The 24,522-nt window shown below is 47.0% G+C and overlaps 1 protein-coding gene across 1 annotated transcript in view; it reads left to right on the top strand.

Annotated features, from left to right (window-relative positions):
- Positions 1-24,522, top strand: part of DOC2B (double C2 domain beta) — a 120,497-nt gene that overhangs the window by 54,092 nt on the left and 41,883 nt on the right. Inside the window, exon 4 of the mRNA XM_061605317.1 lies at positions 8,970-9,079. Within this exon, the coding sequence (XP_061461301.1) occupies positions 8,970-9,079 (110 nt within the window). The remainder of the gene's footprint in view (positions 1-8,969; positions 9,080-24,522) is intronic.

Here is a 24,522-nt window from a genome sequence, read left to right as displayed (position 1 = left end):
TCTGTCTGTCTGTCTGCACACCAAAGAGGTGTGCACTTTTAAAAACAAATCAATAATACAGCCATGCAATTGGAGCAAATGAGAGAGAAAAAACCCAAATTGCAATAATTTTTTTAAAGGAACTTTTACAAAAGACTGTTATTGCTATCATCACTACCTCATTCTTCATTCGAAGAGCCCGGGGAGGTCTTTACGATTCCACTCCTCTGATTCCAGTCCCAGCAGGACCTGCAAATTCTTCCTGAAATGTTGCTTTAGGCCAGGGGCGGGGAACCTGTGGCCCTCCAGATGTTGTTGGACTACAAATCCCATCATCCCTCACCGGTGGCCATGCTGGCTGGGATGGATGCTTGAGGCCAGGGGCAGTCAACATGGCGCCCTCCAGATGTTTTGAATGGTAACTCACATCATCTCTGGCCATTGGCCTTTCTCTCTGAGGCTGATGGGAGTTATAGGCCAAAACATCTGGAGGATGCCACCTTGGCTATGGCTGATTAGGGCAACACTCACCAGGACTTTTAGTCTAAAAATCCCAAAGAGGCGGTTTGACAAGCTTCTCAAAGACGGCTCTTCCGTAGCTGTATTATCACCACTAAGAAGTCTATGCTGCAAACAATATATAATCTTGTATTCTGAACAGAAAGGAAAATGGAGGGGTATTCATGTGGAAGCAATGTTATGCAGAGAGAACATTAACATTGAACATAAGAGCCTGCTGGATCAGGCCAGGGGCCCATCTAGTCCAGCATCCTGTTCTCTCAGTGGCCAATCAGATGCCTCCAGGAAACCCACAGGCAGGGCGTAAACACAAGAGCCCCTCTCTCACTCATATAAGAATATAAGACAAGAGCTGCTGGATCAGACCAGTGGCCCAACTAGCTCAGCATCCTGTTCTCAAAGCGGCCGACCAGATGCCCCAATGGGGAGCCCCCAAGCAGATCTGAGCGCAAGAGCACTCTCCCCTCTTGCTGTTCCCAGCAACTGGTATTCAGAAGCATCCTGCCTCCGACAGTGGAGGGTAGAGCATAGCTGTCAGAGTTAGGGGTGGGTGGGATTGACCTAGGTATAAGGAGGAAAAGTGTTGGTTTCACATTGTAAAGCCAATCTCTCTAGCTTGCCATTCCTGAACCAAAATGCAGCTATTTTTCAAAGTCCACACTTTGCTGATGCAATTAGCGACACAGTTCTGCAGCCAAAAAACAGACAAAAGTGTACCGGAAATAGTAGGGGCAAGCGTGCCTCCAAATGCATATATATTGGTGAAAATAATATACAAAAATGCATCCGCACAGAGGAAATGGCTTGCAAAGATGTATACATCGAGCAAAACTGAATACCATACAACAATGTGTGTGTTAAGAGAAGGGTGCCCCCAAAATGTGTCTGAATTTACATGCACAATTTTTTAAAAAAACAAATGCAGAGGGATGCGGGCACACTGAAGTTAAGATTGGAAAAAACAAGAAAGTGGAGGAAACTGAAATGGACAGATTCCTCCTCCCTGACTGTAGCCTTAATCAAAATGTTGCCTGTGGCTATCCATGTAAGAAGGCAGCGTTCTCTGCTCTGCTCTGCATTTGTCACATGCAGGGCTGCTTCTGTTCTGCTGCAGTTCATCTTCCACCAAGCACTGTTATTCATTTCACCATCCGCTGTGGTGATGAAATAACATCACTGACTTCGTTTACTTTAGTAATTCCGTATGTTGTATAAGTTACATTGTCATTATGTGATTCCACCCCATTCATTTCAGTGCAAAGGAAATGGAATGCAAATAGGTGGGGAAATATAATCGATTATGTCTCATTTGCGGACTGAAAGCAACAACAAGGGTGAATACCGATGGTATTTGCTGGATTGGTTTCCGTTCCGGACATGGGACAGTTAAGCAAACATTGGCAATTTCCGCTCCTGTTTCTGTTTTCATTGGAATTCCACGGCACCCCTACCTGTGACTTTAGGAAGCTGCTTGCAAAAAAGGAAGCTGTCCATTCACGGATCGAGAGTGGCACGCTTTATTGCTTCTTCCATTAGCTTGGCATGCTAAATGCACCTTCTTCCAGTTCTACCACTAATACAGCCCTCACCAAGTAAATATGATATATGCAGGCTGCTCGAGATAAAAGGTTCAGCGGACGAGTTCTTATACATCGATTTCATCAGCCCTTGTTACCTTGAGAAGCGGCCCGGTCGGGGAGAATGAACCGTCTTGCTTTGCGTCCAATTAGGGTGGAAATTGGAACTCCAGCCAGCTGCCCGGGAGACGTGGCAAATTAATGGGGAAATCCTACCTGAAGAAAGGACCAATGAGTCATTTCCTCCCTCTCTCTCCTGCCAAGTGATGCATCCGTTTCCCTTCTTCAGGGAAGCCGGCCTGTCTTGGAGCGGAAGGATCAGAATTAAATCAATTCTGTTGAGATCGATCTGTCAGGATTCATGGCCTAAGAAGGGAAGGAGACGGATGAGTTGGAGGAGAGAGGGAAAATGAAACCTGTCTCAAGTCTCAGTCAATGACTGTTTCCATCCTTGGGTTGGTACTTTGATGGGAAAGGAAGACTTCTGCATTGCCGAGAAGGTTCTGAGTTGCTGAAGGGCTGTTCATTTCTGTTGTGAGTAAAGGAGCTGTTGGCAGGGTTTGGTGCAGTTCCACCAAGGACGGGGAACCGCTTTTGGCCCGAGGGGGGCTGCTTTCCCTCCTGGGTCACCTTCCGAGGGCCGGATGCCAGTGGTGGGCAGGGCCGGAGGCAAAAGTGGGCAGAGCAATGGATCGATCTGTGCACAGTAGGCTAGTTTCTACACATGCTCCCACGACCCTCTCTATCCTCTGTCCAGACAAGGAGGAGACATTAGCAGAGTGCAGGGACACATTCCTAGCCAGGCAAAAACACTCAAGGAGAGGGCAAAGCAGGACCATTGAGGGGCGTGGTCTGGGGGAAAGGGGCGTGGTCTGGGGAAAGGGGGTGTGGCCTGGGGAAAATTGTGAGGGCCAGGTAAGAGAGGCCTGGAGGGCTATATTTGGCCTCTGAAATTCTCCACTCCTGTGTTCCATGGCGGACAGGGAGGTGTAAGCATGGGGGGGAGAGTTAAGTAGCACCCCCCCCATCTTCCATCTTTTTAGGCTTCTCCAAGCATACGGGCACAGGATTGCAGGTGCACCCAATGAAGCAAAGGAGCTTTAGTCCCTTTTTATTATAATTGTTACATTTCTGTCCCTCCTTTCTTCCCCGGAGCTCAAGGTGGCATCTGCTCTGCCCGACGGTAGTGCCAGCCCTTCCTCCAAGAGACTGCCAATTTCAAATTCTTTGACTGGGAGCAGGGATGGAAAGGCCTGTCCACTTCGGTTCTCTCCGTTCCTCACTCTTCCAATCTTAAATTCAGCTCACCGCATTTCTGCAGCAATCTGCATTTTTTTTATTTTAAAAAAAATCCTCGTGAAAATCCTCCAGAGTTTTAGTGCGAATTTCCCTTGATAAACACATTTTTGTAGGCAGTTCTGACTCACGTACACATTTTTGCAAGCAATGACTCTTCCCGTCATGCATTCTTGTATGTTATTTTCACCTGTGTAATCGTTCCTATGCCCCCTTCTCCCTCACATATGCCCTTCTTGTAACCGCTGGCTGGCAAGCTGCACGGCAAAATTCGAACAGGTGCAAATTCCAAAGGATGGCTGGGTTTCACATTGTTTCAGAAAGTGCAGATTTGAAAGATTTGGCTTGAAATATGAACTGAATCAAATTTCTTGCCCATCTCTACTTGGGGGGGATGGGTTTGGCAGAGGGAGGAGTGGGTATGGCTGGTACCAGAATACTTAAAAAAAACAGTGGCGGCTGGTGCTTATTGGGACTGGTGGGGCGGAAGGCAGGGCGCCCAACAGTACGTGGAGCCAGAGCCAATGACAGGCTTAGAAGAAGACGGCACGCAGGTTGGGGGCTGGCTGAGGGCAGGCTGAGATTGGTGGGGCAGTGCTGCATGTGCCCTAATAATAATAATAATATTTTAATTTTTAGGCCGCCTATCTGGCCGAAGCCACTCTAGGCGGCGTACATATTAAATTCAATAAAATACAATAATACAGTAAATACAGTAAATACAATAAATATAAATAATCAACAGTGACAAAATAGCAGCAAATGTAGTACATAGCAACGGGCATTAAGTATATAATTAGCCCATCCCGATAGTCCCAAAGGCCTGACCAAACAGCCAAGTTTTTAAGGCTCGGCGGAAGGTATCCAGGGAATGGCAGAGGTGGAGTTGTCCAGGGTCTCAGGGGTTCTTAGACCCTTTACTTTTTTGGGAGCAGGGTCCCAATGTCTCCAGCATCCTACAAGCCAATCAGCATGAAAGGGGAGTGTGTTAGCCACTGTGGAGAGTCTTCTAATGTGCTTCCTTGTCCTTTCCTGCTGATTGGAGCCAATCAGAGTGAAAGGAGGTGATTTGGCCACTGAGAAGACTCTTCTCAGTAGCTAACACTCTCCCCTTCCGTGCTTATTGGCTCCTAGGGATGTCTGTTGTTGTGGGAGAAGGCATTAAGAATGATGTCATTGTCATTCTCAGCAGAAAAAGGGGGGAGGGGCATGGCTGTGGCTAACACGAAAGGACCCTGCACTTCTGAATTCGCCACTGCACCTCTGCCTAATGGACCAGCCTCTACTGCTAAAAATATATATATAAAATCCATGCAACATCCCTCTGCCTCTATGATGCAGTCAGTTTACATCTCGGCCACCCTTGCAACAAAACAAAAAGCAAGCACAGCACATTGACTCGTGTAAGCGAAGAGGGAGCAAGAAAACAGCTTCCTCCTCCGAAACAATCCTTCATGGCATCTCCGGGCAGATCCACATCATCCATTTGAAGCACATGGTCCAATGGACATTTCAAGCACTTCCCCCAAAGAATTATGGGAATTGTCCTTTGCTAACAGTGCCGGGAATTTGTGGCCACAGTTCCCAGGATTCTTTGGGGGAAGTCATGAGCTTTAAATGTGCATTGGATGTGCTTTAAATGTACAGTGTGGCTCTTGCCTCAGTCACGCCTCAATAAAATCTTCTCATTAAAAAAAACTGGTCTATTTATTTATTTATTGAATTTCTTAGTCGCCCATCTGCCTAGCTATCCAGCCACTCTGGCCGACGTACAAAGCAGACATACAAATATAATAGACATTAAAAATCTGAAAACAATGACAATAAAATCTAGCCCACCCCAAAAGCCTGCCTGAAGAGCCAGGTCTTGACGGCCCGGCAAAACTCATTATAGAGGGGGCATGGCGGAGATCTAAATAGACCAGAGCAGCGATTTCACTTTATGGCAGTAATAAATTATGAACTGCATTATCTTCTCATCACTTGCAAGTCTCTCTCTTCCCTGAGACCCCCGATCCCCTTCCGTTGGTTCCTACGTCTCGCACTGGCCCCAGTTTGGATCGCTTCCCTTAACCCGGCCAACAATCTGCTGATGTGTCGGAAAACAGGGACATTTTCACTGGGGAACGGACAGCATCCACAATCATCGTCCCACTGCCAGATTTGCTTGGGAGCGTTTCTTTTTGAGGCGTCTTGCAAAGAAGGAGCAAGGACGCTGGCGGTGGCGGCTGAGGCCCCTTAGAAATGGCGGGGCGGAAGGCAGGGCGCCCAAACAGTAAGAAAAACCAGAGCCAATGACCGGTGGTGCCATCTGATCCCAGTTTTGTCCACATCCTTCTCCCCACTGAGTTCTACGAGGGGCAACACTGAGATGTAGTGAGGGTTTATAATAAGACGTATTTTGGGGCAGTGCAGGCAGCGAAGAAACAACACATCACTGCCTCTATTCAATCTGCTATCTCTCGTCCGGCGGAGCTTTTTCGAACTGTAAAGGGGCTTTTACATTCTGGCCCTAAGGACGTGATTGAACCGTCGAAAGCACGCTGTGACGAATTTGCCAAGCACTTTCAGAATAAAATCTCTTGCATCCGTCAGGACTTAGACTCCAATGTTATAGCAGTTGATTCAAACGAGGTCTCCGGAGCACAGTCTGGTCATGTTTTGTTGGATGAGTTTCAATTGGTGCAGCTTGAGGACGTGGACAAGGTGCTTGGACAGGTGCGTGCAACCACCTCTGTGTTAGATCCTAGCCCTTCTTGGATAATAAAAGCTAGTAGAGATGGCACTGCCGGCTGGGCCAGGGAAGTGATTAACGCTTCACTATGTGAGGGAGTGGTCCCGAACCGCCTTAAGGCGGCGGTGATGAGACCACTTTTGAAGAAATCCTCCCTGGACCCAGAAAATTTGAATAACTATAGGCTGGTAGCAAATGTACCATTCCTGGGCAAGGTTCTGGAAAGGGTGGTTGCATCCCAGCTCCAGGCTCTCTTGGATGAGACTGATTATCTAGATCCATTTCAATCGGGTTTCAGGCCCGGTTTTGGCACGGAGATGGCCTTTGTCGGGAGAAAGACAGAGGGAGTGTAACCCTGTTGATTCTCCTTGATCTCTCAGTGGCTTTTGATACCATCGACCATGGTATCCTTCTGGGGAGGCTTGCGGATTTGGGAGTTGGAGGTACTGGTTGGCAGTGGTTCTGCTCCTATCTGACAGGTCGTCTCCAGAAAGTAGTGCTTGGGGAGCACTACTCGATACCCTGGGCGCTCCAATATGGAGTTCCGCAGGGATCAGTTCTGTCCCCCATGCTCTTTAACATCTATATGAAGCCGCTGGGTGCTGTCATCAGGAGTTTTGGAGTGCGTTCGCATCAGTACGCTGATGATACGCAGCTCTACTTCTCCTTTTCATCTTCTTCAGGTGAGGCCGTCAAGGTGCTAAACCGATGCTTGGCCGCGATAATGGACTGGATGAGAGCGAACAAATTGAAGCTCAATCCAGACAAGACTGAGATGCTGTTAGTGAATGGATCCCCTGACCAGACGATGGATGTTAGACCTGTTCTGGATGAGGTTACACTCCCCCTGAAGGAGCAGGTGCGCAGCTTGGGAGTCCTTTTGGACCCATCCTTGTCACTTGAGGCGCAGGTGGCCTCAGTGGCACGGAGTGCTTTTACCAATTTAGACTGGTGGCCCAGCTACGCCCATATCTGGACAGGGAACATTTTGCTTCAGTTGTTCATGCTCTGGTAACCTCAAAATTGGACTACTGCAATGCACTATACGTGGGGCTGCCCTTGAAGACGGTTCGGAAATTGCAGCTCGTGCAGAATGCAGCGGCCAGATTAATAACTGGGACCAAGAGGTCAGAACATATAACACCAATCCTGGCCCGCTTGCACTGGCTGCCTATATGTTTCCGGGCCCGATTCAAAGTGCTGGTTTTAACCTATAAAGCCTTACACGGCACGGGCCCGCAATACCTGATGAAACGTCTCTCCCGATACGAACCTACCCGTACACTGCGCTCAGCATCGAAGGCCCTCCTCCGGGTGCCTACTCAGAGAGACGCCCGGAAGGTGACTACAAGAAAGAGGGCCTTCTCGGTGGTGGCCCCCGAATTATGGAACACCCTTCCTGATGAGGTTCGCCTGGCGCCTACATTACTATCCTTTCGGCGCCAGGTGAAAACCTTCCTCTTTGTCCAGGCATTTTAATATTTTTAATATTTTAATATTTAATATTTTATATCTGTTAATAGTTTGTATTTGTATCTAATGTTTTAACAGACAGTCATACGACACACCTTTTATAATTGGATGATTAGCTGGTTTTTTAGCTGCTTTTAAATTGTTTGTAAGTGTTTTATTTTTATGTACACCGCCCAGAGAGCTTGCTATGGGCGGTATAAAAGTTCAATCAAATAAATAAATTAAATAAATAAATGTAAAAGGAGCAAGGAGCCAGCTCTTGGACTGGTTGCAAGTAAGAAAGCCAGGCAGTTTGGGGGCTGGCCAAGGGCAGAGTGAGGTCTGTGGGGCAGGGCCCCATTAGCCCAGGTGGAGCGGCCTCTGCTGGAGCACGAATGTCTCCTCATCCATCAGTCTGGCCTAATACGACTGCCCCAAACCACCTCCACCTCCTCACTCTGCACCCTGAATCTGTGGACAATTTAGGTTTACACTTCTGCAGACAGACAGGTCTCTTTTACCGGGCTTCCTTTAAACTCTGTGAAACCGTAATAGCGTGGGTGCCAAATGGCCTCAGCGTCGTGGGTAGTGGCAGCTGCCTCTGGGTTTTAGTCCGAACTTTCAAGGAGCTGTCCAAAGTGCTGAAGTGCCTTGCTTATTTCTGTTGGTCCTTATCTCATGAATAAGCCCTGTTAACTAGTACGATGATGATAATGATGGACTGCCTTCAAGTCGATCCCGACTTATGGCGACCCTACGAATAGGGTTTTCATGGTAAGCGGTATTCAGAGGGGGTTTACCATTGCCTTCCTCTGAGGATGAGAGGCAGTGACTGGCCCAAGGTCACCCAGGGAGCTTCAGGGCTGTGTGGGGATTCGAACCCTGGCCTCCCAGGTTGTAGTCCAGCCGGCGTTAAATCTCATTGCCTACCTGGATTGTTTAAAAGAATGCCTTGCTCCCCTTTGGCGGAACAGTCCCAAAACTCTTGCAGGTGCAAATGACACAAACCATCTTGAAGAAAGGGAATGTCTGGAGAGACCCTCAGAAAACCGATTGCTTGGTGTTTGTGTTTCCCTTTGTCGTCTCCCTCCCTCCACCACTTTTGCATGTATGAAGCCACTGACTTTAGCTGGCTTCCGCCAAGGCCAGCTGTTTGTTTACAGCGCATTGGTGGGATAATTGGATTGCTCTGTGGACGACTTGCAAGTTAAATCTCTGCTTGTTGCAGGCATCCTTTGTTTGGCAGGGAAGACGGGTCAGCAGAGCGGCACGGAAGCATTTTTGAGATGGGGTGGGCAAAGAGGGGACATCCACTCTGGCTCTGTGGGGGTGCCGTTTTTAAACTTCCCAGCACAAGGTATATTCACATCCTCCGTTATCTCCTCTGACTCTCCCCCTTCTCCCCCTTGCAGGCGAATAAACTGAAGACGAAAACCTTGCGGAACACGCTGAATCCAACCTGGAACGAAACCCTCACGTACTATGGGATCACCGACGAGGACATGATCCGCAAAACGCTCAGGTGAGCAGGAGCCTCAGGTGTCCGTCTCCCCAGCATCCGTTGGGGAAATTGCAGGTTTTACAGATGTATCCCAGGAGCTAGTGGAGACTAGAGGCTCTTACGTCAGTTCTCCCTGGGAAAGGTGACGTTTGGTTAATCCAGGGATGATCCTTTTCAGACGGGAGTCATATGTGGCCCTCCAGGCCTCTCTGTCTGGCCCTTGGGACTCTTCTCACGCCACACCCCCTCGCCAGCCCTGCTCTGCACCTTCCTTGAGTGCTTTTGACTGGCTGGAATGTACCTTTGAAGGCTGATCATGCCTCTGGAGTTCCTGCATGGAGGAAGGAGAGGGCTGGCTGAGTAGAAACGACCCTACGGCACAAAGGTAAAATTTACATTTGTTGCTCCGCCCACTGTTGCTTCTGGCCCCGCCCACCACTGGCATGCGGCCCTTGGGAGGGTGTCTAACAAGGAAAGCAGCCGTCAGGCCGAGAAAGATTCCCTGGCCCTGGTATGGCAGATTTGTTCACCGCCTCCCAAAATGCAATGTTTTCCCGAAGCAGCATTCAGTCTCTGATAAACACTGATTTAAAATATCTACAGTATTCAGACAAATAAACCTGCCTTCCCCAAATCTGGTGCCCTCCAGATGTTGCTGGATTAGTATCCTCATCAGCCCTGGCTGTTGGCCACTGTGGCTGCCAGGAGTCATAGTCCGGCAACCTCTGGAGGGATCCCTCAGGGTGAAACAAGCTCCCCACCCCTCCTTTTGAGCATGTTGAGAGTTTGTACCCTCCTTCTTCAGCCCCAAATGCTTACAATAAGAGATGGAATCCGGTAATAATGCTGTACTCATGGAGGATAAGTCCAAGAGGCAGGGTAATAAACAACAACAACAACAATAATAATAATAATAATATTGATATATGGAGGTATGTGGAGCCTCCATAGCTAGGGGCAGTGTATCCCTGAATTGCAGGCACTGGGGACCAATGGCGGAGGAAAGCCATTGCCTGGATGCTCCTGCCTCTGGGCACCCAAAGCAGCATCTGATTGGCCACAGTGAGGAAGAGGATCTTCCACAAGCTGACGTTTCGGCAGTTCCTCTTACATGTATTTATATTTATTTTATATAGTGAGATTTATATAACGTTTAATGTGGGGGAATCTCTAAGCGGCTTACATTATAGTTGTTTAAACATAGCAATAAAACAGACTCTCGAAACAGCCGACCATAAAATGGTGTTCCTCTTTTTCCATTCATGAAAAGGAAGATTGACTGAGAAATTCGGAGTCATGGAATCGCAGCAGGCGGAAACGGCCTTTTCTCACACCCATCCATGCCCGGCTTCCTTGGCATTCTGAGCCGATGACATTTATTGCTCTCACCTTGTCCCGTTCAGAGCAATGTCTCCCTACAGCATCATTTGGGATTCCATTCAGATCCTCGATAGAGCCATTAAAAATCTCCTCTCTCAGCAGCAGATCAGGGAAGCATTTGTATTTATCGAGGGCCATCCTTTGCCCTCGCTTTACCGCCCTGGCATTAATCAGTGTCCCTCCTGTGGTGGGTGCTCGATTAATAAGCCACCCGGACTGGAGAAATAGCTTGCAAAGAGCTATCTTACAAGTACTTCATCACCTTAATGTTTCACAAGTCACCAGCTGCAGAGTGCAAACGTGCGCATGTGCTCGCGCGCACAATTGGCAGCAACGAAGCTGGAATAAAACCCCTTTCTCCTTCCCAAGATCGGCTGAGTGCTTGATTTTGTTTTATTTGTGCTTCTAGCTGAGGAAACAGTCAATCGATGGCAGGTTCTTAAGGCTTAGAGGTGTATTAGACTTCAAGGAGAATGGAACAGGCGGGAAGGATTGTTATGAGCCATTGAGTGAACAAGTCAGGAAAGGACAGAACCTTCCAATATATCAGAGCAGTGTGTTGCAGCTAGAGGCGGGGGAGAAGTGTGATTCAGCTTGCATTTAAAGGCAAACTTTACCCAATTCGCACTTTCCGAAACAACCTGGGAACCAAAACACAGCTGTCCTTCAAAATGTGCACTTCTCTCAATTTGCAGTGCCAGGCTCTGGCCAGGTAACGTGTGCCAAAATGCAGATATTAGGCAGCCTTTCCCAACTTTTGGGGCCTCAGATGTTCTTGGACTACAACTCTGGCAACAATTTTGTCATGAGGACTAGAGAAGCTTAGCTGAGACGGAGCTGTTTCCAACAAATCCAACATGATCAGGAGGCCCCTCTTATTCAAGGGTGGGGGACTTACGGCCCTCCAGAGATTGCTGGACTACAACTCCCATCAACCCCGGGCTGCTGAGGCTGATGGGAGTTGGAGCCCAACAACATTGGGAGAGCCTCAGTTTCCCCACCACTTGGATCAGCTTCTGCCCCCAACAGAGGAGGTGGCATGAGAAAGCACATGAGGCCTTCAAACTTTTCGTGTCATGGGGTATGGAGGCGGTTTCTCCTCCAGCGGCTAGAGTTCAGAGATAGACTGCTACTGAACATGAAGTTTCTGTTGAGGTACCACGGCTCCTAGCCACTGAGACCACTGAGAGATCTCTTCCTCCCTCCTCATATTTTTCCTCATTCCCTTTTTAAAGCCATCAAAGCTGGTGGCCATCATCCAAGTAGCAGCTTGGACAGCTCATTGAAAGTCCAGACTAAAACCCGGAGTGGATTTATTGCCCCACTGACATCGGAGCCACCAGCCTCCACTGTCATCATCACCGGCTAGTAACGTTTTGTAGATCCATTTGCAGGACTGTCTTTCCACAGGGATGGCGTAAACCTGTGGGCCTTCAGATGTTGCTGGTCTACTTCAGGGATGGTGAACCATTGTCCACCTGGGGGCCACATTCCCCTTCTGAGCAACCTTCAGGGGTCCACATACCAGTGGTGGGTGGGGCCAGAGGGAGAAGTGGGTGGGGCAACACATGTAACTTTTGCTTGTATACAGTAGGCTAGTTTTCACACCCATACACCCACTCTGTCTTCCTTCCAGGGTAGCAAGCGCTCAAGGGCAAACACACTAGAGGAGGGTGTGAAGCACAGTCAGTGAGGAGTACAGCCTGGGGGGAGTCCTGAGGGCCAGACAGAGAGGTCCAGAAGGCCACATTTGGCCTAGAGAGCTGAGGTTCCACGCCCTTGGACTACTGCTCCCATCATCCCTGGCCATTGGCCATGCTGGCCACCTGAGGGGTTAATGAGAGTTGGAGTCCAGCAACATCTGGCCACATGTTTTCCCCCTCTCCATCCCTGCCTTTAGGGGCGCATCCCGGAGGCAGTCCGGTCCCAAAGAGCCGTGAAACTTCCGTGTCACCAGATTATTTTATCTGGCAGGGAGGAAAATTATTAAAAATTATTAGTCATATCGCAAACTGCTGCAGACTTGTCAGGCTTGTGTGTTTTTATTTCTCTGCAGTAACCCCATATATATATATACATATATTCCAAGGCATTGAACCATGAAAATTGAGAAGCAGCTCAAACGAGCCGTTTTTGCTAAAACACAGTGCTGAAAATGGATTCACGGTGGCTTCATATTTCGCCTCTGATGAAGGGGGGGCTCTTTTGCACAACACGAGGTGGAAATCGGGTCGGATCCTCAGGTTGCACAAGGAAGATGAATTAGGGAAAATGTATTGGACTTTTAATTTGTTTTACAATGATTTTGCATTGTGGACCAACTTGAGAGGGCTGTTTTGGCCCTAAAAGGCTGTATTTTTTTAAAAAAACTAAATAAGTAAAATCAAAATTAACCCAGGGACAATTGTGCCTTGAAAGAATCTTTAACATCCTGTTCGAGTATTGAGAGATATGAATCAGCACCTTGGACAGAGCATAGCTGTACAACCCTATTGTATGCCTATATGTGAAAGTAGCATACAAAAAGGAATTATATTGGGGGTTAATAACTTGCCCCAAATAAGTTGCATTTACAAAGTGTAGCATAGCGCACTCAAATGCTGACACACTTTCATGAGGAGTTCTTTTTAAAAAATAAAAAAGGAAACAGAAAAAAGCAAAATGTTATGAACCAATCTTGCCAATGGCTACTAGCCATGATGATCCAGAATTGGCCTCCACAGTCACTTACGGACCCAAAGACCTTATCTTGGAAGACAATCTTACTCAGCCACGTGAATGCTCTGCCTCCACAATTGGAGGCAGAAGGCTTCCGAATACCAGTTGTTGGAAGCTGCAGGGGGGCAAAGAGGTGTTTTTGCACTCCGGTCCTGCTTGAGGGCTTCCCATTGGGGCATCTGGTTGGCCACTGTGAGAACAGGATGCTGGATGAGATGGGCCACTGGCCTTTTCTTCCTTTCTTTCCTGACACTGACAGATTCGTCCATCTGTACTGATACTCTAGCACCTTCCATACAAGGCTCTGCTGTGGCATTTGGGGCTTTTTAATTGGGGGAGAGGAGGCAAACTGGGCTATATGTTAGCGGCTCACTAAATGACCCCTGGTGTGGAGTCAGGGATCTGTGTTTTATTCCCCCACCCCTCTTGTAACTAGCAGTGTGCTGACATTTGACAATGGATGAGGCAAGATATTGCATTTCAACATCATCCGAGGGGATATAAAATTTCTGTTCTATGAATTTCACATGCATGGGTTGCAAGATTTGTGTTGGGATCCCACCTTTCTGCTCAGTAGATTTATTGGATTTAATGGGTTGCATCCAACTCAGTTTTACTCAGAGAAGACCTACTGAAATTAATGAATCTAAGTTAGCTGTGTCCATTCATTTTGATCAAACCATTCTGAATATGTCTAACATTGGATACAGACTAATGGACTTAATTTAGTCATGTCTGTTAATTTCAATGGAAATTAATTGTTCCCCCCCACCCAATACCAGGTCAGACAGTTGATCTGACTAGCTCAGTGTTGTCTGCACTGACCGGCAGCGGCCCTTCAAGGTTTCAGGCAGGGAGTCTTTTCCCGGTCTACCTGGAGATGTCAGGGACTGAAACTTTGGCCCTTCTGCACGCAAAGCATGCAAAGCTACCAGCTGAGCTTTATGTATCCAGTTAACGCATCTGGTTATGACTAACATTGGATACAAACCAGGGGTGTAGTCGTGCAGGGTCTCAGGGGGTCTTAGACCCTTTACTTTTTTGGGAGCAGGGTCCCAATGTCTCCAGCATCCTACAAGCCAATCAGCATGAAAGGGGAGTGTGTTAGCCACTGAGAAGAGTCTTCTAATATGCCTCCTTGTCCTTTCCTGCAGATTGGAGCCAATCAGAGTGAAAGGAGGTGAGTCAAACACTGAGCAGACTCTTCTCAGTAGCTAATGCTCCCCTCTTTCATACTTATTGGTTCCTAGGCATCGGTTCCTAGGCATTATCAAGGATCTCATTCTCAACCCCACAGCAAAAAGAAAACAGGGAGGGGGTATGGCTGTGATTAAAAGGGGCCTGCACTTCTGGGTTTGCCACTACACTACTGATACAAACCAAGGTTTGTGAGAGGGGTGTGTGTGTGTGAGCACCTTTTCCCCCCTTCTACAAATCATATCTCTGCCTTCTGCAGCCTTCTTTGGTGCCAGCGTTCCCTTTAAAAAAAGACCAAAGTCCTCAGCTGCACATTCCTGTGTGTTCAGGAAGCCAAGGCAATTTTCCTACCTGCCACACGTCTGACAGCTGTTCCGTGTTGTCGTTGCAGAAGTCGAGTCTTTTTACTTGTAAAGAAAACAGTATGAAATGATTTTAAAAAGGGAAGCATTTCCCTTTAGCCCCGATTCCTGAGGTTTGGTAGCCAACATGTCTGGCTTCCTCCACTTCAATTAGAGCCCTGGGGGAGACCCCATGCAATAACTCTGCCAATGGGGGGGGGGTTTCTGCTGGTCTAAGAACCGTAACAATAAATATTCATTCATTCTTCCAACCGGGCTTTTTCAGGTCAGGGAGTGCAGGCAGCCAGGGAGCGCTGAAGAATGCTGGAGAGATGCTTATATAGGGAATAACTTAGATGCTGCCTTTTACCAAGTCAGACCATTGGTATTGTCAGCACTGGCTGGCAGCAGCTCTCCAAGGTTCAAACAGAAGGATGTTCCCAGCTCTACCTGGAGGCGTCAGGGAGGTGTCTCCTAAAACTGTTTTTTAGAAGATGTTTTCAAGATGTTCTGTTTGAATAGATTTTTTTGGTTTTGGTTTTAAGATTTTTTAAAGCGCTTTTAGTGTTTTGGTTTCCTGCTCTGGGCTCCTTCTGGGCAGGACAGAAATTGAATAAATAATATAATAAATAAATAAATAAATAATATGTAAGAAGCTGCCTTTTAGCAAGTCGGACCATCGGTCCACCGAGCATGATGTCGCCTACTCTGACCGGCAGCCACTTTGCAGGGTTGCAGGCAGGGGACATTCCCAGCCCTACCCGGAGGTCCCGGTGCTTGAACCTGGGATCTTGGGCATGCAAAATAGATGCTCTGCCACTGAGCTTTACACACCTGCTTAATGCATCCAACATTATGAGCCACACTGAGAACCAGTGTGGTGTAGTGCCTAAAGTGTCAGACTAGGACCTGGGAGACCAGGGTTCAAATCTCTACTCGGCCATGAAGCTCACAGGGTGACTTGGTCCAGTCACCATCTCTCAGCCTAGCCTCCTTTGCAGGGTTGTTGTGAAGATAAAATGGGGAGGGGGAGAACTTGGAATGGCACCTCGAGCTCCTTGAAGGAAAAGTTAGGATGTAAAAGTAAATCATCATAATAATTCATCCGTTTGGTTGATTAGTACCCTTGTTCCCTCCTTATTTCAGTTTTTTTCCCTTTATTAGTATTTTTGTTCTGCTACCTCTCACCTGCCTCCTCCAAATTAAGTCAGGTGATAATTAAAGGAGCTACTACGTATCTTTTCGGCTTCACACTCCACTCTCAGGAGCATCCAGAATATATTTTAACACCTCACTGGTGTTAATTGAATAAGAAGCTGGAGTCATGTATATTCAGGAAACAACTGTTAATAAGCAAAGTCCCAAAGGGGTTTGGAAATACAAAACCAATAACTTTTTAACGGGATGTCACTGAAGTTTCATGCTGAAGTATGCAAGCTTTTGAGTTTCACAGAGCTCTTTGGCAGGATTTTGACTGAAACTGGCAAGATTCAGTCTGCTGAAAACTGCCTAAACCAGCTTCCAGTCACAGCTGGAATGTGTACAGAAAAGGGCAACCAAAATGATCAAGCGGGCTGGAACAACTCCTCTATTAGAAAAGGTTACAACATTTGAAGCTTGCTAGTTAAACTCTGAAATTCGCTCCTGCAAATTGTAGCATTGGCCACCAACTTGCATGGTTTTGCAAGAGAATGAGGCAAAGTCATGGAGGCTACGAATGGCTGCTAGCCATGATGGCTATGTATCATATGAACATGCAATAGGACAACGCGATTATAACAGGCCAAGATAACGTTAGGGACAGTCACATGCCTCTGCTAAGTCTTGACGTGGAGGCCCAATTTGACTAATAGCCTTCAAACAAAGAGCTTTTTATTAAACCTTAAATATTGACATCTGTAAGGAAGGTCCCCTGGTTACCTACATTGTTGGCTTTTCATCCCCTGGCCAAGACGTCTGTTAGATCTCCTGGACCTTTTAAGATCTTGTCCCTTATCTCTCTTCTGTGGTTTATGGTTTTTAACTTGCTGCGTTTGATGGGGATTTTAGCTTCTTTTTTTAAAAAAAAAAATTGTGCCAATCTTTTACATGTTGTTTCGGCTTTTGAAAGCTTTCTGTGGAATTGAATCACAGTTCCGTTCTTGCTGTCAGATTTTATTTTTCCCTGCACGGCACCTCCAGAATTTATTTTCTGAGACATCTTGGAAATACAAATGATAAATAGATAAATATGAATGTTCCATGTCTACTTTTGACAACACACTGCACAACACACCAGTCCATACACACCATTCATTTCAAACACATTTAAACCATATGGCTTCACCCAGAGAATCCTGGGAACTGTCGTTTACCCCTCACAGAGCTACCCTAAACAAATAACAGCTCCCCAGGATTCTTTGGGGAAAGCCATGTGCTTTAAATGTGCTTTAAAGGTATGGTGCATACACAGTCGTTGTTGCTGATGATGATTTAGCGTTGGCATCTTCCAGAATCAGCATAAACAAAAGAGAAGAGAGAAAGGTGCCTGCCTCACAATTCTGAAGCATAAAAATTTATTATTTCTCTCTCTATGAACTTTGCTGATTCAGTCGTGGGGACGTTACGTTATGTTTCATTAATATTCTCTGTTCTGGGTCTGGATTTTATTGCAAAGTGAGATATTGTCTTCTTTGTACTTTGTTTTGATTTGTTTTTAAGGCTCATTTATTGCACGTTGCCTCGAAGGCTTTGTTGAGATGCGACTGATGAATGTAAATAGCAGATCAATAAGTCAGCGTGGTGCCATCATTAGAGTCTCGTGGCACCTTAAAGAATGAAATATGAGAGAGAGAGAGGGAGAGAGAGAGAGAGAGAGAGAGAGAGATGTGTAGTGGTTAGAGTGTTGGACTTTGACCTGGGAGACCAGGGTTCAAATCCCTACACAGCCATGAAGCTCACCGGGTGACCTTGGGCCAGTCACTGCCTCTCAGCCTCAGAGGGAGGCAGTGGTAAGCCACCTCTGAACACCGCTTACCATGAAAACCCTATTCATAGGGTCATCATAAGTCGGGATCGACTTGAAGGCAGTCCATTTCATTTTCATATATATATATGCACATGTGAAAATGCCCTTAGCAACACTTACTGCTGTATTTATGGAGTATTTTGCCTGGAAATGAGACACAATCAAATTTGCTTCAGATCTTTCCGAGGCTGGAGAAGTCGCGTGGAACAATAATCAAAGCCCCCATCGGCTGCCTTTTGTTCAGAACGCAGGTAGAATAAGGAAAGAGGGTGTTTGTCCTTTTTTCGGGAGAGCGATGTCGATTCAGCCAGCTTAAATTCCGCTGAGTCACCTTTCGCTGAGCGGCCGCCCTCTTCCTGGCCTTACCTGGCCTTAAAAATCGCTGGCCGGTTTCTCCTAAAGGGTTTTCTTCTGGGATGGCTTGTGGTGTCGTTGTGTGTGCTTGCAAGAGGTTCTCTGCATGCCTTGCCCAAGCAGGGGCTGGCAGGGGCCAGATCACAATTGCACATGCTGTGTGAGGGCCGGGAGGGAAGTGTCAGGCATCCTCGCTCAGTTCCCATAGCAACGGCACCTCCAAAAGCTTTGGAATGAACGCCCTGTGACTTAAAGAGGCTCAAGTGGCTGAAGATTTTTTTAAAAACAAAGTGGAGATGTTGTTTGGGAGGGGAAGAGATGCTCATACGATGAACACATGATATTATTATTATTATTATTATTATTATTATTATTATTATTACTATTATTATTGCTCGCCCTTCACCAGTAGGTCCCAGGGCGGGTTACAGAAATTTAAAATACAGTATTAAAAACAATTAAAACACATTACATTCACAAAAATAGGCTGGGTCCTGAAAACGTACGTGTCAAGTGCTGAAGGCCAGGATAAAGAGACGAGTCTTCTCTGAAAACTGCACAATAAAGGTGCCATTGTAGGAAAGGAATTCCACAACTTAGGGGCCACCACAGAGAAGGCCCTCTCCCAGACCACCATCCCCTGAATTTCTGAGGGTGCTGGAACAACCAAGAAGGCCTCCTCTGCTGATCAACACCTGGGAGCATCTGTGGGGAAGGAGAGGGTCTCTCAGATATTTGGGGCCTAAGTGGTTTAGGGCTTTAAACACTAATGTAAGCACCTTGAATTGGGTGTGGAAATGAACTGGCAACGAATGCAATGGTTTTACAACAGGGGTTATATCAGTTCTAAAAGCAACCCCAACCAGTAGTCTGGCTGTTGCATTTTGGACCAGTTGAAGTTGCCGAGTCGTCTTCAAAGGCAGCCCCGGAATGCCTCCAACAGGGGAGAGAGAACGTAGCCATTGTGACTAGTAGCCATTGTTAGCCTGATCCTCTATGAATCTGTTTAATCCTCTTTTAAAGCCCCCCAAGTTGGTGGTCATCAGTACCTCTTACGGGAGCAAATTCCAAGATTTTTGGGGGGGAGGCTTTGTATTTTTTTTGTCTTACATGGGATCAAGGGAGCAAGTGGAAGAATTGCAGCATGCCAGAAATGCATAACAGGCACAGCTATTCAGGACCAGATGAACAGTTTGGAGCTGGGTGCTTTTAAAAGGTGGCCCAAAATGTGATTAGCGTTACCGACAATATGCCTGGTATCTTCCAGAATTAACATAAACCAAAAGTAGGAGAGAGATCCCTGCTTCAAAATTTACAAGCTTTAAAATATACTCTCTTTTTCTTGTTTCTTTTTTTCTGGCCACACGACTGCCTGCATCAGACTATCTGGCCATTGTAACATAAGAAGAGTTGTTAGATCAGGCCAAAGGCTCATCTCATTCATTATCCAGTTCTCCACACAGACCAACTAGATGCCCACAGTGAGAAGTCCACAAGCAGGACCTGGGCGCAACAATGCTTTCCCCACTTGTGATTCCCAGTATACTGCCTCTGATAATGGAAATAGTGCACAGACATCATGGCTAGTGGCCACTGATAGCCTTAGCCTCAGAATTCTCAGTGAGGGACCCTACAGCACAATTCTCAGATCATACGCCGTTTCATTGGCACCCCTAAAAGAACTGGGCCTCTGGGATTGCCTCTGCTGTAGTGCAGTCTGCCAACGTCTCCAGCAGGGACGGGGAAACCTTTGGCCCTGTAGACATTGTTGGAATCCAGTTCCCAGCAGCCCCAGCCAGCATGGCCAATGGTCAGGGATGATGGGAGCTGTGGCCCTGTAGATTTTGCTGGACTCCAATTGCATCTGATGTGAAGGTGGGGTGGGACAAAGGAATGCCCTCCCAGCTAGGGACAGGTGAATCCTGTAGACTTCAAACCCAACAGCCCCAGCCAGAATAGCCAAGGGTCAGGACTGATGGGAGTGTAGTCCAACAGCATCTGGAGGGCTATAGGCGTTCCCCATTCCCCTTTTACAAGTTACTCTGCCACCTCTCCTGGCACTTCAGACTGGTTGCCTTCCCTCCCAACCCAGAATCTCTTTTCCTTGGACATTGTCTTGGCTCTGCTCACCTTTACAGAGAGTTCCAAACTGCTAATACTTGCTAAGCTGATGCACAGCACATGATAAGATAGTTGGGCATGGTCTTATGGGCACACAGAGGTAGGAATAAAGAACTAGGCAGAGCACAGGCGGGGGACCTGTGGCCCTCCAGACTTTGTTGGACTCCAGTTGCTTCCAACTGCATTGGATGCAACGGTGGGGCAGGGTGAAGGAACGCCCTACCAGCTATCGATGGATATATTTGTCCATTCGAGTTTCTCAGTTGTTCACTCTTAAGTCTGGTACTCCACATTCCCTCGTCGGTTTGCAATCTTTTTAAAAGTCCTCATGAAAATTCAGCAGCATTCTAGCGCAAATGTCTCCTGATTTATACATCCTTGCATGCAGTTTTCTTTAATATGCACATTTCCCCTTGTATATAGCATTTCCGTAAGGTGTTTCCACAAACATATTCATTCTTCCGCACATTTTACCCTGGCAGATGCATGTGCGCATAAACATTATTTGGCTGCATTACTTGCACTGCAAAATTCGGAGAAGGGTGAATTTCAAAGGATGGCTGTATCTTGGTTTGGGTACTGTTTCGGGAAGCGCAAATTAAGTAAGTTTGTCTATAAATGCAAACTGAATCAAATTTCTTCCCTGTCTCTGCCCCCAAGAAGGGGATGATCTCAGGTTCCAGCCAGGAACGGGTGATGTGCATTTGCACAAGACAAAATGTATCAATGGCAATAGTCCTTGGACAGGAAGTTTTGGGACCTACATGGCCCTGTTTCTTTGAGTTCATCTTGGGCGAGAGAAGCCATGATGGAACAGCTGATCCACACATCACCTTCCAACTATATTATCTCGCTGCAGGAGGTGAGAAATTTTGCAAGACGGGCGTTTTTGATAGTGTCATCGTGTCGCCGTTTGTGAAAAGACGCGATCGCACCTTTGGCAAATCTGTCACCAGGTGGGAAACTCGGGCCAGGCAGGTGCAGTTTACTTTGGGGTGAGGTGGTTGCGGTTAACGTTGCTTTAAATATGGTGTGTGTGCAAGTGTGCGTGCGTACACTTAATTAACAGGGCTAGGTGCAAAGTGACAAAATGTCGCACCTTTCCAAAGCTGCTGTGATGCAAATTGCTTTGCGAGGCTCTTCTAAACCCTGTTGGTCTTTTAGTGTGCTGGAAGGATGGTTGGAGCGGGGGCCAATGACAGGCCGATCTGTAAGCCACGCCGTCCTCGACATTTTTCACCCAGAATTCCATTCCATTCATTTGCACTTAAAAAAAAAAATCTTCTCAAAATACATTTTTTAAGTATGTGGTTTTAATATTATTAATTTGTATTATTAGATATATGAATAACATATTTAATAATAAACATTAACAATCTTAAAACACAATTATTATAAAAGGGGATGGGAACTCTTTGCCTTTCCCTCCGGTGTCTCTCTGTCTCATTTCAGATTCACCCCAAGAGGAGTCTTAAAAAACACAGAATGGAAGGATGGAGGGCCTCTCTCTCCTCAAAAGAGTTCTGATAGTAACAGGCTGTCCCTAGGCCACATCCCTTTGGATATGCAGACTGACCACTCAATAAACCCATTAACTCACAGGCAGACTTGGCTAAACTATTAGATTAACAAAGGAAACTAGTCATAGAATCACAGAATAGTAGAGTGGGAAGGAATCCAGTTTACAGCATCCCTGACAGGTGGCGGTCCAGCTGCCTCTTGAATGCCTCCATTGCTGGAGAGCCCACCACCTCCTGAGGTCATTGGTTCCATTGTCGTACTGCTCTGGAAGTTTTTCCTGATGTTCAGCTGAAATCTGGCTTCCTCGAAATTGAGCCCATTATTCCATGTCCTGCACTCTGGGATGATCTGGCCCTCCTCTGTGTGGTACGTTTCAAGTACTTGAAGAGTGCTATCGTATCTCTCCTCAGTCTTCTCTTCTCAGGGCTAAACATGCCCAGTTCTTTCAGTCTGACCAGTGGAGCCAGATTCAAGGTTACAGGCTTAAAGGGGTCCCATGCAAATAATCCACCTCAGCCCTCAGTCCCATAACACACACCCCTTCCCTGAAAACCAGCATTTACTGATGCTTTTACTGATGTTTTTATTGACTTTTTTCTGTCCCTACCGTCCTTTGGTATGCTGTATATCGCTATCTATAAATATTTAAATAGGTGGTAGTTGTTGTTATATGCCTTCAAGTCGATTTCGACTTATGGCGACCCTATGAATCAATAAACTCCAATAGCAACTGTTATAAACCACCCTGTTCAGATCCTGTAAGTTCAGGTCTGTGGCTTCCTTTATCAACCTATCTCTTGTTTGGTCTTCCTCTTTTTCTACTCCCTGCTGTTTTCCCCAGCATTATGGTCTTTTCTAGTGAGTCATGTCTTCTTCTTATGTGTCCAAAGTATGATAACCTCAGTTTCATCATTGCAGCTTCTAGTGACAGTTCCGGTTTAATTTCTTCTAACACCCAATTATTTGTCTTTTTCGCAGTCCATGGTATCCAGAAAGATCTTCTCCAACACCATATTTCAAATGAGTTGATTTTTCTCTGATCTGCTTTTTTCACTGTCCAACTTTCACATCCATACATAGAGATCGGGAATACCATAGTCTGAATGATCCTGACTTTGGTGTTCAGTGATAAATGTTTCCATTTGAGGACCTTTTCTAGCTCTCTCATAGCTGCCTACCCCAGTCCTAGTCGTCTTCTGATTGCTTGACTATTTAAAGGGAAAAGGGAGATAAGGGTTTCCTGTCTTTTCTCTATAGCGGGGTGAGAAACCAGCGGCCCTCCTAAATTGTGATAATGCCTCTCACTTGCCCTGATGAAGCGAGGGGGGCACGAGGTGCATGTGTAAAACTCTGGCTTCTCTGGCCAGTATGTGGTGTACTGCACATCCACTGCTCCGCCATATTTTACCTCTGGCCCTGCCCACCACTGGCCTGTGGCCCCTGGAAGGTTGTCCATGAGGGGATGTGGCCCTCGGGATGAGAACAGTTCATCATACCTCATCCTCCCTTCGTGAAAATCAGATTTGGATGCCAAGGGAATGACATTTTCCTGATGCTGGAAATATGTATTTTCGAGCTGGATCTGAGCAAGTCATCTCCTCGAGCAAACAATGTATTATTCACAAGAATGCGGTACTCAGCCAATAATTATTTTGTTCACTGATGTATTTTGGCAAATAAGAGCCTTACTCACGGCATGCATTATTAACGAGAGCCGGCTTTGGCCATCTCCGACGGAGACCGCAATCGCTGGTCGTGTTTTCTTTGCAAGGTCTGCTGCAAAGAGGTCAATGGCAGCACACTTAAGCGGGGGAGAGGAGGTGAGGAACTCCTAAATGGAAACCTTTCTCCAGCAAAGTGGCATGTGAGTGGGCGTGTCAGTTTCGTGCGGGAGCGGGTCAATTGCTCCATGGAATGAAGACCTGAGACGTCATTGGAGAAGATCCTGAGCTCCGTGGCAGACCACCTGCCTTGCATGCAGAAGGTCTCAGGTTCAATCCCTGGCATCTCCAGGTACGGCTGGGAGAGACCCCCATCTGAAATGAGTCACTGCCAGTCAGTGTGGACAATACTATGCTAGATAGACCTGTTTCCTAAGGTCAACCACTTTATTTAATGTCAGTGAACGAAAGTAACGGAAACCTGCAGGCATCCCAACTGGATGAAAGGGCTAGAACGGGGATGGGGGAAGAACCTTGGGCCCAGGGACCAAATGTGGCCCTCCAGGCCTCCCTATCTGGCCCTCAGGACTCTCCTGGGGCCACAACCCTCTCCAGGCTCCACCCCTCTGGGCGCTTCTCTTTTGCCTGCCTAGAATGTGCCCTTGTTCAGCCGGCTGGAGAGATGAGGGGAGGATGATATACATGTGTAGGGAGACTTCTGACTCTTTCATGGCTGGGATATAAGCCACTGGACAAATTTAAGAGCTGAATTAGTTGCTCCACCCACTTTGGCATCTGGCCACGGCCACCATGGGGACACGCCCCCCTGGATTGTGCCCATGAGGAATGCGACTCTTGGACTGACAAATGTTCCCCATCCCTTGGCGAGGAGAACCTCCCACCTTTGGGTGGCTCTGAGCACCCTGGCTCAAGGCTCTGGATCAGAAAGTTGGGTGAAGGCTCTCCTGGTCACTGCTGTTACCTGCCTATTGAGGCTGGTCCATTTGGGAAAATGGGCCACTGCATCTCTTGGCTTGGGTCCTGGAGAGATTAGGGTGTGGATAAAAATCCGGCAAGCCCCCATCTGTAGTTTTGTCCACCCTTACCTCCAAAGTTTTATTTATTTATTAAAATATTTATAAGCCACGCTTTTCATAAAAGTAT

The sequence above is a fragment of the Rhineura floridana genome, chromosome 21 (genome assembly GCF_030035675.1).
Source record: "Rhineura floridana isolate rRhiFlo1 chromosome 21, rRhiFlo1.hap2, whole genome shotgun sequence".
Classification (NCBI taxonomy): domain Eukaryota; kingdom Metazoa; phylum Chordata; class Lepidosauria; order Squamata; family Rhineuridae; genus Rhineura; species Rhineura floridana.
Note: the sequence above shows the minus strand (reverse complement) of the source record. Positions and strands in the feature narration are given on the sequence as shown.